This window comes from Orcinus orca, chromosome 21, assembly GCF_937001465.1.
Source record: "Orcinus orca chromosome 21, mOrcOrc1.1, whole genome shotgun sequence".
Classification (NCBI taxonomy): domain Eukaryota; kingdom Metazoa; phylum Chordata; class Mammalia; order Artiodactyla; family Delphinidae; genus Orcinus; species Orcinus orca.
Genome location: NC_064579.1, coordinates 25750088 through 25766829, shown reverse-complemented (window position 1 = coordinate 25766829; position 16742 = coordinate 25750088). Strand labels below are relative to the sequence as shown.

At 40.7% G+C, this 16742-nt stretch overlaps 1 protein-coding gene across 2 annotated transcripts in view; it reads left to right on the top strand.

The window, feature by feature from the left end:
- The window catches only part of CSMD1 (CUB and Sushi multiple domains 1), a 1746885-nt gene that overhangs the window by 1594777 nt on the left and 135366 nt on the right, over positions 1–16742 (top strand). For both annotated transcript variants that reach the window (XM_049704254.1, XM_049704253.1), the window contains exons 40-41: positions 1777–1893; positions 8367–8576. In XM_049704254.1, coding sequence (XP_049560211.1) covers positions 1777–1893; positions 8367–8576 — 327 coding nt within the window. The remainder of the gene's footprint in view (positions 1–1776; positions 1894–8366; positions 8577–16742) is intronic.

Sequence of the window (16742 nt, the reverse complement as noted above, 5' to 3'; positions counted from 1 at the left end):
TCTGAGAGTCTGAGAAGGGTTCTGTGTACACCTTTAGCCTCAGGAAAATCACATTTCCAGAAACAAAATTGAGAAGTACCGATAAGTGATGTGAAGTTGGAGGGACAGTATTTTATATCAAAAAGTATTTGATATCAAGGCAGCCGCCCTGTGGAGGGACTCACTGGGACTGGGATTCAGGCATAGAACATCCGTCTCCCTATTTATTTTTAAATGAAGAGCTTTCCCTTAAACGTGGGAATTTAAATATTTTAAGCTTTGAAATAAAATCAACTCACAGTGGGTATTCAATCAAATGATATGTCATTGCTGACACTCTGTATTATGTGAGGAAATGTTTTATTTGAATAGTTTACTTATATTAGCCAAATATAATTAATTGTATCTTTTATTTTACATGTTTCGTATATTAGCAGATGTCAAAGATGCATCAACTTCCATAACACTTGCTTGCTCCTAATACCTTACAAGGTATAGAGGAAGTTTTTTCATTGGAAAACTCACAAACATCCCACAATAAATTTCAAAGACTTATTTGAGAGATTGAAAGTTTTCTTAGCTGTTAGCTTTAGATTAATCCAAGCTGGGGGATTTTAGGACTAGAAATCCATGAAGAGATAGTATTTTACTAATAAGTTCTTGGAAATCTCAAGTCCTGATTTTTTTTTAATAACAGTACTAAGGAAGACAATTTACAGCAAAACACTTCTCTACAAGTTACTGAGTGTCAAGCATCGTTCCCAGAGCTTAACCAGTATTAACTAAATTGAACTTCATGACATGCCTCAGGGTGGCCAAGCCGTTTGCCAGGGCCCTGCACCAAGCTGGCATTCCCTGCATCATGTAATCCCTCCAGCGGGACATGGCCTGTGCCCTGGCGTAGAAATCCCATATATTCTTACCAAAATATCAGGAATCTGTATAAAATAAGATATGTAAACCCAGTTAAAACCCCAAGATACCTGGCTCTTTTATAAAAATAAGCACCTTGTTCTTTAGCCATACCATTGTACCAAAAACGCTTTGAATATGCTGTTTAACCATAAGAAAAGACCTGGCATGGAGGGGTTTCCCCAGCAGGAGGCAGGAGTCAGGCTACCAAATGATGGTGGACAGATGAGCCCCTGGAAGAAGGCTGAGACTTGAGGGTTATACTGAAAATCTTGCTGGGATCATTGGACAGGTGTAAAATAAGAGAAGCCCATTGATGGAGGTTTTTAATATCGCAAAGGAAAAAAGATTGATACACAGCTTTTGGGGGCTCTGTTTGTACGCCCATCCAATGGTTCTTGTCTTTTGAGATGAACAAAAGAATGCGATCACATACAGTGATAACTAAGTACTCAAGGAATTAGGTTATCATCCTTGTTTGACAGGAGGTGCACCCAACATCGAGACCCCCTTCTCTCTCTCCCAGGACAATGATAGTTGTCCTGACTTAAAGGTGTGAGTATTGATGACAACTCAGAACCTGAAAGTCAATCGGATGCCTGACCAAAATGCATTAAATTGACCAAGCTTTACTGGGAGCCCCTGTGGACCAGAAGTAGATAAACTGAAGACCTGTCTTTGTCCTTAAGCAGTGGAAACTCAGGAGGGAGAACTAGACCCATAAATAACTAAAGGGCATCACGTTATGTATGTGCTGAAATTAGGTGCAAATTCGTTTCTGAAGACTTGCTTCTAGGTAGCGTGGTCCCATAGAGTGGGGGGAGGGAATTGTCCTTGCTGGAAAACGAGGACACACAGCACTAACTCCCCTTGTCCGGCCAACAGCGACCTGCGGGGGGACCTTGAGCAGCATGGGGGGTGTGATCCTGAGCCCGGGGTTCCCGGGCACCTACCCCAGCAACCTGGACTGCACCTGGAAGATCGCCTTGCCCACTGGCTACGGTGAGTGAGACACTTTTTCATTCCTCAAAATTCAACTTTTTAATTTTTATCTTGGAAAGAATTAGGCTGAGTGAAAAATGGGCCTATTCTGTTGACCTAAGTGTGTCTTTAATTGAAAGTGGTTTACAGATTTAAATAAATCTTTGGCAGAATAACTTTGAGAACAGAAAGTTACTTGAAAAATCAGTTCAGCCGTGCAAGACTTTTCAAGGCAAATTAAATTAGTTGAATGATGAACAGTAGAGGCACATGACGTGCAGAATGTAGCGTCCCTAATTCAATTATCAATCTCTTTATAACACTGTCTTTTATAATGTATCACTGGAATTCAGTAATGGTGGTAGTTTCTTTTGAACACTTTTTAAGGTTTTTCTCAGGTTATAACTCATTCTAGTATTTTTTGTTCTATAAACTTTTGTTGTTATAACTTGCATTGATTTAGGTTTATGAAAATGGCTTTTTATTATATTTAGTTATGAACTTTCAGGTTACCTACCTTAAATAGTTCCTAATTTTAATTGTTATGTACACTAAAATCCCATTCTGGCCTGCTTCAGAAATTCACAGTCTGTGTGAAACTTTGATTCCCTATCATGCCTTTCCTTGTCTGCCTCATGATGTCCTTATATTTTAGTTCATTAATTTGGGTTTTCCCAACCTGTGATTTTCTCAAAAATACACAGTATGATAGGGGTGCCAAATTAGATATTCACAGAATGTCCCAGAATGTCTCAGAGTAATTGAGTACTTATGAATGTTAGTTGAGTGATGAATGAACATAAGCATAAGTGGAAATCGTTGCCCTAGAAGAGGATTATATTTTTTAAGTTTTCAAAGCTCTTGCCTTGAGAATCTGTGCCGGGAGGGCAGCAGGAAAGGGAGGGTCCACCTGCTCAGCTGAGAGCCGCCAAGAGGGCGGCGGGCGTGAGGCCACCAGGGCAAGGGGGAGCATGGAAGGGACCCCCCGCCCCGTGGAGAACACACGTGAGGTTCATGTCCACTGAGTTCCTGAAGGGGCCACCAGAGTGTGGGGATAAAAAAGGGGAGACAGTTCACAGAAGGATCACAGAGGTGCTCTATTTCTTCCAGGTTTTTTAGTTTTGTTTTTTAAATCCTGAACTCTCTGAACATAGAGGCCGTAATTGTGCTCTGTGGTAGACGGAACAGAAGCCTTTGCCTTTAACCAGCATTGGCTCAGCTATCCTCAAAGGCTGGTCTGTTTTCTCACCCTGGGGATCTGAAGATCTGGACGTGGTTGGTTCAGTGTTTGGAGTCAGGTGTCAGGATTGGAGTTGTAGGTGACCCAGGAGGTTCCAACAGGGTCTGAGCATCTCGAGGGTCACAAGCTTATAAGACGAGTAATGATAGTTCACTCAGGCTACTGCACTGAGTGAACCTCCAGGGACCTCGTCTTCCTCACCTCTAAAAAGGAGATAACCACACAGGGTTACATGAGGATTCACCAAAACAACTCGGGCGAGAAATTTAGTACGGGGCTTGGCATGTCGTAAACAACAGCAGCAAAAAGCTAGCTGGTCTTTAAATTGTTGCTGCGAATAGTTCCCACTTTTCTTTCAAACCTCATCAGAAGCATTTTACTCATGAATGGATATACACATTTTATTAATTTATTTTCCCAACTTTACTGTTCTGTGATTTGAGGTGGCTGTTGTTTGGCATATTTCCGTATGTTGCTCACTCACTGATAAACCAATATGCAAGACAGTAACTCAGGAAAAAAAAAAAAAGAACAGTTAGATTGTCTGACCTCATGATCATGATCTATGAACCTAAAAAAAATTTATTTGAAGAAAGGTCAAAATTTTAAAAATATTTATGAAATATTACAATTAAAATTATTTGTCTTTAAAATCTGTGATATTGCCTAGTATTGGGCTTTAAAAAGCATCTTGAAGAATAAGCAAAAAGAAACCTTATGTCTTAAATCCTAACTACATGCAAAATAGTATGACTGTCGCTAGCGTTTTAGAATAGATGTAGTTATGCTTCGGAATAATTTGCTACAGATTAAATTTAAGTACCACACCAGGTTTGTCTGTGATAAAATTTATAATCTATAAATATACTTCTAAACATGAAATTATACATTTAAATTTAGGGAAGAGGCATGTACATTCCCGTTTCCTGGATTGTCAGTTTGGGTTTGGGTTGCTCAGGGTGTTAAGAATTATTGTACTAGTAATTACTGTACCGGTGACTGTAATTCCCCCAGCCACCCTGAAAAACACACCTATCCAGAATATGAGACATCAGTGCCTTTTCTTGAAAAAAAAAATAGGTTAGATGCCTTTCACTCCTGGAGGATTTTATTGCTGTGTTTGGATCTTTCCATACAACTGAATATGCGTGGGACCACCTCATAGATATCCGACCCATTCGTTAAGCAGCTACCAGCTCCGTCAAATAATTCTTCTGATTAATCCTTCTTCCGTCCCACATGCATGGACCAGTCAATAGGTTAATTAAATAGACAAAATGATTGGTTGCTCTGGCATCACGTGAAAGCCACGTTGGTCTCCCCTTGCTAATTACTCATCCCCCGCAGCAGCTATTTCCTGCATCCAGCCTCTGTGAGGGCCTGCAGTCAAGGGACTTTGTCTAAGGCGTGGGCAGTGTACATGGTGGCTCCTCATGTCTTTGAGCTCAGAGGTTAGCTGAGTAGAAATCCTAGTTCTGTCAGTGACTGATGGTATGAATTTGCCCAAGTTATCAACATGTTTTTGAACCTTTATCCCTTATCTTTAAAACGAATACAATAAAATATCATTCTCCGACAGCCGTTCGGAGGTAATGCAAACGCCTGGTATGGAGAAGGCATTGCCTAACTGTTAACTGCTTTTAGTTTCTAAGCCAAATGCTCTAATGATTTCTATGTTGTTTTCCTTCCTTTCCACAAATTTGGGTTGCTGTTTTGTGTGGCTTTGGCATGAGCTCAATCACCACAGAACTTCTGTCTCTATTTTCTTGAAAATTTCTAAAGGCATAGTTAACAGAAATGAAATCAAGTTTTTCTACTTTACCATTACTTTTTTTTTTAACATCTTTATTGGAGTATAACTGCTTTTTATATTTAAAACCCACTGCACTTATACCGCACACCATGAGGTCCAAATTGACCATGCCTTTAAACCATCTAGAAGTCTAAGGAGGATGTAAAAGACTCTTTAGACTATCCACTGAATTCTAAAAGTATTTATTATGCACAGAAGATATAAAATAGAGCACTTTACTATTCACAGGTTCTATCAACTAAGAGACGAGAGTTTAACTCTGAAGCCATGGTCAGGTTACTATTCAAAGTTTTGTCAAAATCCAAAGTCAAAATTTTTTCTTCAGGTGCCTTTTACTGACACGTAATTTTCAGTGTGTAATGACAGTCGGTGTAAATTCCACCCAAGATGGGCATTCACACTGGTTTTCTTGTTGCAATGACACATTTTTGGTATTCTGTGAGATAAGAAAAGAATAGGTTAACGCTTACTTTAATCCCTTCATTTTGGCTTCATGATGTCAAACTGGACACAATTTGCTGAAAATTAGATAGCTAAAAATTCCATTCTAAACCAGATTAGAGCTGGGCTTGGTTCTATTTCCTGATATGTGTTAGGTAGTTTGATATGTGGCTGGATACTTTATCCTGCTTAATATGCTAATTTTTTTCCTAAAATTATAATTGTCATAATTCCATTTCAAGTTTAATTCCGAGTCAGTAAAAGGCCACGGTCACCATTTCCTTTGCTTTAGAGATATTGGCCAGCCTTCCTTTTTTTTGCCCCTTGATCTGCTTGCTGTCTCTCATTTCTTTCTTGACTGGGTCATTCTGTGAATTTCAAAATGAGTCTCTGGATGAATACATCTGACGTCTGCATATGCTTATCTGAAATGAGCCTATTTTAAGCCATTTCCCTGCTATTTGATTTTATACCTAAAAACAGGATACGTTTTTTAAGTGTTCTAATCTTGCCCTAGTTTCACATCCTATCTGGTACTTTTAGGACGTAAATAGAAATGTTAGTAATTCAACATTCGTTTTTGATTATTATTGTGTCAGCTTCTGTGTTCTTCCTCCTGGTGAAGAATGTGACGGGTGTTTATGAAACTCTGTAAACCACAGGGGTTCTGTGGCCTTGATGTAGCCACCAAAAAAAAAGAAATCCATTAGTATAGTTTATTAATTAGCTAAAAAACCCTCTTTTTCTTATCAGACTTGTGGACCAGGCCACAAAAGAGAACTGTATTTAATTCAGCAGTGGGTGAGGGAATAGATCAGATACTGTTGCGTGACTCAGGAAGTGGTTCAACTGTCACAGGAGACAGGTCAGAATTGAAGGGCTGGGGACCACTAGCCCTGCCTGCTTTCCCTCCTTCTTTGCTTTCTCCCTGTCTCTCTCTCTCTTTCTTTTTCTCTATCTTTATCTCTCTCAATCCTTCTCTCTCTCTTTCTTCTTTTCTTGCTTCCAAATTTCTCTTGACCAAACGTATTTACTGGGATTTAGGAGAAAATGAATTAGCTCACTGATGTCTCTTCAACACTTTTTAATATTTGCAGAAATGTTTTAAATTTATAGGTTTGTTCCATGTTGGTCGTCTGTTGTGCCTAGTATTAGAATGGGCAGGACAGCCACAGGCTGGGCTGTTCCTTTTCTGGCTGCTCATGTGTCGCCAGTACATATGTTTGGACCATATGTTACAAATTGAATTACTCCTTCCAAAAAGGATTCCAAAGTTTGGTTGCCTTGTTAAAGATGTTTCATTGTAAGTCTTTCTTCTGCTTTTCACTCTCTCGGTCTCTTCGTGAAGTATTCCACATTCTACTTCTTCCAATCTTCTCTATCAAACTAGGTTGAACAATTTTAATACAAAATTATTTTCTCCAAAAAAACTGTAATATTTTTAACATAGTGATATCATTAGCTTTTGACTAGCACATTTTCATGCTAAACCAGAGAACATGAGGGCTCTGTCAATTGGAGTTGGTGTCCATCCAACTCTGCCTCTCCCTGTGGTGCATGGGACATAACACCCAGCCTTTCTGAGCCTTAGTTTGCTCACCTGTGAAATGATGGTCATAACAGTGATTACCTGATAAACTGAACCCCAAGAGTGATAGGTGGCCTTACACTCTGCCCAGCCAGAAAGGCCATTATTTACTCTTTTGTTCCTCCTCACAAGATTTTCTTCATAATTGATAAAATTGTGTTTCTTGGATGATTTTAAACTTTATTGAGTACCTTTAGGTTGTTCTTCCCTATTACTCTTCGCATGAGCTTTTCTTCTTCTTTTTTTTTTTTTTACTGAATTCAGGCTTTTGATACCTGCGTTTTCCATCAATACTAAGTAGATATGTTACTTTAAATTCTCTAGGTATTTACACTTAAGTAAGGTAACCCATGTTAACATGATCTTTAATATGATAATTTTAATATCTTTAATTTCCTAAAACCTAGGAAACGTCAAATATATTAGATGAAAAAGAAAAAAATAAAGCTCTTTTTATCTCTCAAGAACAGGAGAAGAATAACACAAAGTAAAGCTTTCCTCATATGTTGAGAGAATGATCTACAATAGCTGCTGGTATTCTCAGTTTAGGTTTTACAAATCTAACTTAATTGCCTGGATTTGTGCAAAAGCTAATGTCTTTGGCGTTCTAAATAAACTTGAAAGTGAATTAAAATATTTCAGACACAGTAGTCAATTAAATTTTCAACAATACCACAATGCAAATAACTCTAAATTATTTTGATTTTCTTCTAAGTTATCACTGTAGTTTGTCTGAGACACAGATGAGTATGATGCTAGCAATATGGGTCCTTCAGACCGTCTTGGTATCTTGCCCTGTGCCAGGCTGTTAGATTGAATTGTGAGAGCTAGAGTGGGGTTGATCCGAGTGGGTTTCTTGCAAACACCAGTAATTTGTTTTGCAGGCACTACACAATTGAAACAATCGCTTACCAAACTAAGAAGTTTCTTGTGCAGTGGTATCCCCTTCCATTTAAAAGCCACTTTAAAGATTGTTGGATTTTGTTAGATCTGTATTGGCTTCTTCCTTGATAAAGCCACAAATTAAGGATGATTTGACGTACGATTACAACCTTGTGTTTCTGGTTGTAATGATTATAATAGCAGCTGGACAAAATCACTGCCATATGTGTGGATGTAAGTCACCATTCTAAGAATTATACCTGCTTGTCTCTGTGATGCAATGCTGGTAACACCCGTATTTCACAAATAAGTTGACTTGGGGCATTTACTACATGGACAAAGGTCACACAGCTAGTAGGTTGCTGAGGTGAAACTGAACCAAGGATCATTGTAATTCACAAAGTGTGTGCTCCACTCGGCCTCCTGGAGAGATGCTGTTTGGGGAAACTGATACAATTTTAATCCCTATTGGTAAACATTATCATAAAATTTGATATTAACTTCCACTGATTTTGCATATTTTTTCATAGGTGCACATATTCAATTTCTGAATTTTTCTACCGAAGCTAATCATGACTACCTTGAAATTCAAAACGGACCTTTCCACACCAGCCCGATGATGGGGCAGTTCAGTGGCCCCGACCTGCCTGCGCCCTTGCTGAGCACAACTCATGAAACGCTCATCCACTTTTACAGCGACCACTCGCAGAACCGGCAGGGATTTAAACTCACTTACCAAGGTAAGGAGTCAAAACACATCTAGGGATGCTTCTGACAGGTAAATTGTAAGGGTAAACCTCCCTAGCCGGTTAAAGGCTTGTACGGCTGGAGTCATTTCCGGTTGGGCACAGTTTTCTGACTGGGAGTAGAGTGGAGTCTTGGCTGTTGTACACACAAGTCAGGACACAGACACAAGGAGCAGGGTCAGCCATGCACTGTCACTGCTTCACCTGAAGTCCCTTGTCTCTACCCCCAACGGCCACCATCACCACCTTCAAGCCCCTTGGCCCCATCACCAGGTAGCCTTCTCACCTGTCACCATGTCCTCTTGGCCACGTGTCGGTATTTCCCATCAGGACTATGGTGCAGGGAGTCCGTTCACAGTGGAAGTGGGTCTGACCGTGTCTCTCGTGCCCTTAAGCCTTGTCTCAGCTCAAAGTAATGGTTCTATGTACTATTCAAGTCATGTTTAAATTATGCCAGAAAAAAGAATGAAAATGAACCTTACGTGTTTTTAAACCATCAAAATAGAGGTCTCTAACAAAAGTTTGAATCTACCATTACCAAAGCATTTTTGACATGTGAAAAAGTTCAGTTTTCATTTCCAACACAGTAATTTAGCTGGCCTTTTCTTGAATGTTGTTAATTCAAATGAAGTTGAAAATGTCAAAAGTGGAGTCTTTTTTTAACACAGCAAAATCACTTGATTTCTTTAATTTCATAGGCTTCCCTGGAAAAATAGAGATTTAATATTTTATTACTGAAAGAGGATGGCATTTTGTGTTGAACTCTTAGACCTTGTTACTTCAGTTGTTACTTAAAATATAAATTTACGTTTCCAGAATTTGGGTCTCTTAAAATAGGAATCCAGGTAGGAGAAAAAAGAGAGGGTGGTACAGGTTGAGGAATGCAGCAGGAGACCTTGCCAGGATTTCTCTAGGTCCGTCTGTGTCTTTCATTCTGTCTCACCTCGATCCCCCTTCGTCTCAGCCAAGGGTATCACTTCCTCCTGGAAAGGCTCACACACACGGAGAACAGCGGAAGGGAGACAGCTTCCCCCAGGCCAGCGCGGAGGTCTGCCTGCAACCCTGCTCGTCCTCCTTTTGGAGACAAGAGAATGCTCCCCCTGCTTCCAGGCAACCCCTCCCGGGCTCTAGGCTCTAGAATGTTTCTTTCTACGCTGTCAGGGCTGTCAAGACAGGAATCGTCGTCTTCCCTTTATTGCATTTGCAGCTGCTACTTCTCTACCAGATCTTTCTCATTAGTGTTTCAAATATACTCAACTTCCTCTCTCCCTCACACACACCCCTGTTTATATTTAATTTTAATGACCTGCATCTTCCTTCAGCTCCCACTTTGTAAGAAACCTCTGGGAGGAAGGGTCTACCCCAGCTCTCCCAGCGTCTCCCCCTCTTCCTCGCTTCTCCTGCCCACCCGCAGGCGTCTGCCTTTAACCCCCTCCTAGTGACACGATCGGCCGAGTCGGCAGTTCTTTGTGTCGTCTGAGATTCTCCAGTGGGGGTGATGGGACCGGCCAGAGACAGACTAGCAAGAGGAGAATAAGCGCAAGTTCATTAACATGCCCGTCACTCGGACACACAGACACCTGGGAGAACCCAGACGTGAGTCACTCAAAGGAGTGGTTAGGACTCGGGTTTAGGTACCATCTGAGGCTAAAACAAAGGAGAAGCGTTTAGGGCTCTAGGAAGGGGGGGGGGGTAGGGGCTGCGGTGACCAGGAGGGCCATGAGGGGATGTGGGTGAAAGCAGGTCTTTCCCTGAGGCCAACCTGTCTGTGGCCCAGCCTGAGGGTGGGCCAACGTTTAGGGGGAAGAAAGCGTTACTGAAGTTTGGTTTATAAGAGTTTTGTTCCAGTTGACTGCTGAGGACCAAACAGTTCAGCTAACCTTTGAAAGGGAAAGCATGGGAATTTGGAGGATTTTGTCAGGTCCGGTCACAGGTAACCAAAGGGCACCTTGACTCTTGTCTCAGTCCTGGGGGAGGTGGTCCTTTGCACTAAGTCATTTCCTGAAACACAGAGGACTTAGGGAAGGGGGTGGGTTTCCTCACCTCAACTTTTCTCTAGGATTCCTGAGCTCAGGTGAACTTTCACATTGTCATTGGGAAGAGAACCGAGCAGCGTCTGAGGGCTCGGATTCTGAAGCCTTACTAGTTAAAGGAATCCCATCCATGAGCTCCGACCCGGGCCTTGACGCTAACACAGGTTTACTGATAACTAAACTGCTCCTGTGCACGTGACTCCACTTGACTCTCTATCCAGAGTCAGAAAGGAACATATGAAATCTGCGAAAGAACCCAAAGAGAACACTGGGAACCCAGAGCGAAAAGTGAGCTCTGACTGTTGGTGGCAGAGAAGATGCAAAGTCGTGCATTCTTAAGGACTGGGGAAAATTCATATGCTGAACTGAGATTTCTACCTCTCCTACAGATGTTTGTAGGGGACCCTGCTTTGCTAGGTTCTTGGCTGAGACCCCCTGTAAAAACAGGCAGATTAACAGTGGAAAATCAGAAGTTAACAACATGTATGCCTGCTGCATACAGGGGAGATTCCCAGGGAACCTGATTAACTCCCCAGCATGGCCCAAGCCACCACCTTAAACACCACCCCAGCTGAAGAGCCAGAAGCTGGGGGCAGTCAGGGGAGGTGAGCAGCAAAGCAGAGGAGACAGGCTTACAGTTGCTGTGCAGACTGAGGCCTTTTTTCTTCTCCATTGATAAGTTGCTAGAGGTTTAGCCATCTTTCTCTTCCTGGAACAGAGAAAGGACACCCTTACAAAGGGAGTGTTCCCTCATAAATGTATTCATAAATGTCTCTTATAAACAGGTTACCTTTACTCTGTTTTCAGAGATTCCCCCATTTCTGCAGTTTCTTAAAAATAACCAGAGACTTCCCTGGTGGCACAGTGGTTAAGAATCTGCCTGCCAATGCAGGGACACGGGTTCCATCCCTGGTTCGGGAAGATCCCACATGCCGCGGAGCAACTAAGCCCGTGTGCCACAACTACTGACTCTGCACTCTAGAGCCTGCGAGCCACAACTACTGAGCCCGCATGCCACAGCTATTGAAGCCCGTGCGCCTAGAGCCCGTGCCCCGCAACAAGAGAAGCCACCGCAATGAGAAGCACGTGCACCGCAACGAAGAGTAGCCTCCGCTCAATGCAGCTAGAGGAGGCCCGTGCAGCAACGAAGACCCAACGCAGCCAAAAAATAACTTAAAAAAAATAATAACTTAAAAAAATAATAATAACCAGCTCGAGATAATCCTCTTGCCAAAGACATATTTTGGGGTGGCAAATTCTGCTCCCCTTCATCTGTCTAGTTATAGATTCATCTCTCTTAAAATTAAAAAAGAAGCTTTTGTGAGGATCATAGCAGTGTTCTTCTCTGGGCTTCTCCCTCTTGGTTTCCATCCATCAGAGTTGCCAGTGGTGATTTAAAATCCAATTTGTAAGTTTACAGATTCACCTGCCACATGATTAGGTGACCATCAAAAGAAATAAAATAAGAAACAACACTCAAATCTCAAATTAATTATTCTACTGTCCCTGTCATATGTCTGAAATCACAAATATCACCAATTTGTAGTGCCTGTCTCTTGACCACTCAGGCCTGGCCAGAGTAGATCTTGGCACACGGCTGCACCATCAGAACCTTAAGGGGAAAAGGTAGTTTGGGCCTGAATTCCTGAGAAGAGGCACAAGGAGTTTGCAGAGATGGTGAGATTGAAGACTGGATTTCTTTGCACCTGAGTCTGACTTTATGCAGGATTACAGTCTGTCCTTCCGAAGGGTGTTGTTTATATATATAAATGTTCCTTAAGGTGTTTATTCCAAATGTAGGTTTTAAAATGAATACAAGCTAAGGGCTGGAGACTTTTTAAGAGCTGGGGTGTGGGGCCTTGGCCCTCTTGGTTTGCCTGAATCCCATAACCCTTCAGTCAGCTCCCAGGCAAGATGTAGTTACAGGGCTTGGAGCCACTGAAGCTCAGCTCCTGTCCTCCAGGGCAACTGCAGAGTGGGGGCACTTATCACCCCTGATGTCACATTTCAGAGGGACGGTCCTCAGGTCCTTGAGAAAAACACGCCTGGGCTGTAAAACTGACAAGAGGCTTTTACGAAGATTTACATACATCTCCAAGGGACAGAGGGAAAATAAACAGTGACAAGTTTTCTAAAATAAACACTCTAAGAAAAGGGAGATCAGCAGCAGAGTCTGGATGAAGCCTGGCCAGGTCAGAGGCGAAGGGCGCATTTGTAAATGAGCCCATGTGGTGAGGACATTCAATTGTGAAATAATTTGCATCCCACGTTGAGAAGTTGAATTTTATTCTCTAGGCCCATGGTTCTAGAATTCAAGGGATCCATGACTTGAATGGTAAATGTCTACCCCATGAGATATAGATATTATAATTTATATATACTATTAATATACATAATATCTCTATATAAATGTAAAAATACAATTTTAATATTTTCCTCTTAACCTCTAATGATGCGAATGTAGCATTAGCGTAACCTGTGCTTTGTCACCAAATCACAGATAATTCCATGTTTTATTATAATCATTGCAGATATCTCAAAATATTACTATACAATATTGTGAAGTGACATTAGTTATTAGACTTGCCACCTGCCATTTAGTGAAATAACAGCACATCTAGTTATACCACAAGTCTGGCTTTCATCACACTTTCATAAGTAAATTTTTCCTTTGTAATCTGATGTATTTGTTTATGCATTTAAAATATTAGTTTGAGGTTAGTGGACTTCACCAGAATGCTAAAGGAGTTCATATTAAAACTCTTAGGAAAGCTGGTGGGTAATAAACTGTTGAAGGTTTAAAAATGGCTGTCTTAGTCCATTCAGGCTGCTTTAACAGAATACCATAGGCTGAGTGGCTTTTAAACAGCAGATATGTGTTGCTCACAGTTCTGGAGGCTGTGAATCCAAGATCAAGATGCTGGCAAAGACACGCTTCCTGGTTCCTAGACAGCATCTTCTCACTCTGTCATCACTTGGCAGAAAGGGTGAGGGAGCTCTGCGGGGCCTGCGTTATAAGGGCACTAACCCCATTTATGGGGCTCCACCCTCATGACCTATCACCTCCCAAAGGAGCCACTTCCAAAGCCATCACATTGGGAGCTAGGATTCAACATACAAATCTGGGGACACAAACACTCAGTATATTGCAGTGAAAATTGCATTAGTCATATGTTCATTTTTTAAAAGTTTAGTCTCCACATACATTGTGGACTATTAAGCAGGCAAGAAATGGGTTTGGCAAAAAGAGGGAGACTGGAGGTAAAAAAAACACGTTTAAGAGACAATTTTAAAGTTTCAGGCATGGATGGGGACCACGTGCCCAAGCTGAGGCAGTGTGCTTGGTACCTACTGCAAAGGAAATAATGAGGGTGATGTGGTGGGTGACGGAGCCTCTCCCTGAGGCTGAGACTTGAAGAACAAGAACGGGAAGGAGCTGGGGGCTGTAAAGAGCAGGGATGTGTGTCCGGGTGGAGAGAGGAGCTCCCATGTTCAAAGAACAGAGAGGACAGAGCTGGAGTGCTGAGAGGAACAGGGTCTGAGAGGTTTGCAGGATGGAGACTGTTTGGGAGTTGGGTGGTAACACATTCAGAGTTGTTTACAGGTGCAGTGTAAAGTCATTGAAGTACGTTAGCAAAAGATAAGTCCCTGCAATGCAGAGAATGGATTGTTGGAGGGGGAGGGTGGAGAGGAGAGAAAGCAACAAACCCAACGAGAAGGGTCCAGGAGAGATGCAGGTCTCAGCTTCAACACAGCTTTCTTTCATTTTGTCACCTTCATCTGGCTCTTAGATCAACTTAGAATTTGAATGGTATTATTGTGAACCCCATGCTGCTCTTTCATATTTCTGTACATCTGGTCTCTCCCCCTTCCCTATTCCTATTGAAGTGTATTCTGTTAAAATATGAGCATTTCATTCGTGATCATCATTTTAAACTTGGTTATTACATGGTAGTCTTCACTGTTTGACACGACCTTAGTATTTGAGTCAATAAGAAAAGTATAGCATAATTATTTCTCCTACATGTAAGCTTCCAGTTAAGTGGCATATCTCAGTTGACCCCAAGAACTGTTGAGAAGTCTCCCCCAATTTGAATATTCTTAATAATATATTGAAAAATTTAACTTTTCTTTCTTTATTGACATTGCAAAAATCAAATACAGATTCCCATGCTAGTACTGTTTGCCATGTAGTTTTGAAACTAAATTTTATCTTACGTAGCTTTAAACTGCCACAGTTCAAAAAAGTGTTTTTTGTTTTCTTTCTCGATCTTTTCCAGGTAGGGTTACTAAGGCCATGTCTACATAGCTCCAAAAGCTACCAATTAGTTCACTCCAAAAAGAATGTTAAAAAAAAAAAGGAAGGAAGGAAGGGCACAACAATACCACAGAAAGTCTGTATAGGAATCATTTAGACTAGAGATCACAAAGCTGCTGTGATTGGTTAGCAAAATATTAGTATTTTTAAAATTGTCAATATTTAGAATTAGATTTCACATAATTGGTGAAAGACCCATAGATCTACTTTCCCTTTTCCTGTTGCAATGTCAGGGATGACTTTTGGCCACATTGACAGGTAGGAGCCGTCCCCTGAAATGTCAGAGTGATGGCCCTTCCAGGGTGTAGAGGCACTGACTTCAGAAATCTCCTGTAGTTGCCTGCAAGCTGTGATCCCACACTGTCTGCCTGGCCGGTAGGCATTCAAATTTGAGTCCGCATCTAGGCCAGACATCTGGTTGGTTGAGCAAACGTTTTATTTACTTGACACCTGACTCTACATTTAAGTATCCACATTTTTAAAAGAAAAATCCCTATATATTTTTATGTAGGCAGTTAATTTGCTATAATTGAGAGATATAAAAATAAATTAAGTAAAAAAGAAGGAGAACACGAATATGAGGCATTCTGATTTCTTGCAGAGTATCTTACCTGACAGGGATGAAACTTAATTGGATAGTTTGTCATTTTATACAATTTATAAGTTGGCAAAGTGACACAACTCTGATGTGTGTGTCACATCAAAATTCCTAAGTTCCACCTGAGATTTATAAGTTAAGTTTATGATTAATAACACATAAGAAGATGCATAAATCATGCAGATAATTCTTGTCATTCTCAATGATGTCTGTGTTGTACCCCTTATTCCTAAGCCTTCTCGTTTATTTATGACCGTATAAAGGTCAAAAATGCTACTAGTAGATGTCGCTGTCTTGAAGTTAAATGACTTACACAGAACTTGAGAAATGAAAGGGGAACTGTGTGAAATAAAATTGAGTTCGTGTACCCTAATTCTAAGTCAAAAACTGGAAGATGGGAGATAGGACGAAGATATTTATCAACTAATTAGATATCAGTCAGAAAATGTAATAGATATCAGAAAGATGACTACGTGATTCCATAGGCTGTCCCATCAAGCACCTATAATTTAAACACTTGATGCAAATATCGTTTGAGATTGATATATGTGAATAATCGTTATTTTCCCAGATCCAAACAAAGGATTCTCCTAAGAAAGAGAAAACTCTGTGTGTTATCTTATTCTTGTAGTGTAAGGTATGGGCTTACTGGTACTGAGATTTTTTTTTCATAATATTTGTGAAATGTTGCCATATTAAGATTTTTAGTGATTTTCTTTTCCTTTTGTTTTTTGTGACTTGACATTTGGCGAAGCTGAATATTTATCTTCCTTCTTTCCCTCTTTCCCTATTTCCTCTCTTCCTTCCCTCCTTCCTTCCTTCCTTCCTTCTTTCCTTCCTTCCTCCTGTCCTCCTCCCTCCCTTATCTTTCTTTCTCTCTCTTACTTTCTTTATCTTTCTTACACTATAAAGCATAATTGTTGAATGCCAAAAACTTAAAGATAATTTTAAGTGCTTCAACCATAGGTGGTAAAAACATCTTTTTCCTTTTGCTATATGTGCTATGCACCTTAAAAAAAAAAAAGCCAACATAGTAGGATATGTTAAATCTGCTTATTCATGCATATAATCACAAAACCATTGCGTTTTTAGTGAATTGAATCTATGAGAAAATAGGCTATAGTTTGTGGATACCAATTTTTTCCCCTTTAGGAGGAAAAGCAATTAAACTGCCTTTATGTGCAATGAGCAACTGAAGAATTCATTCTAAC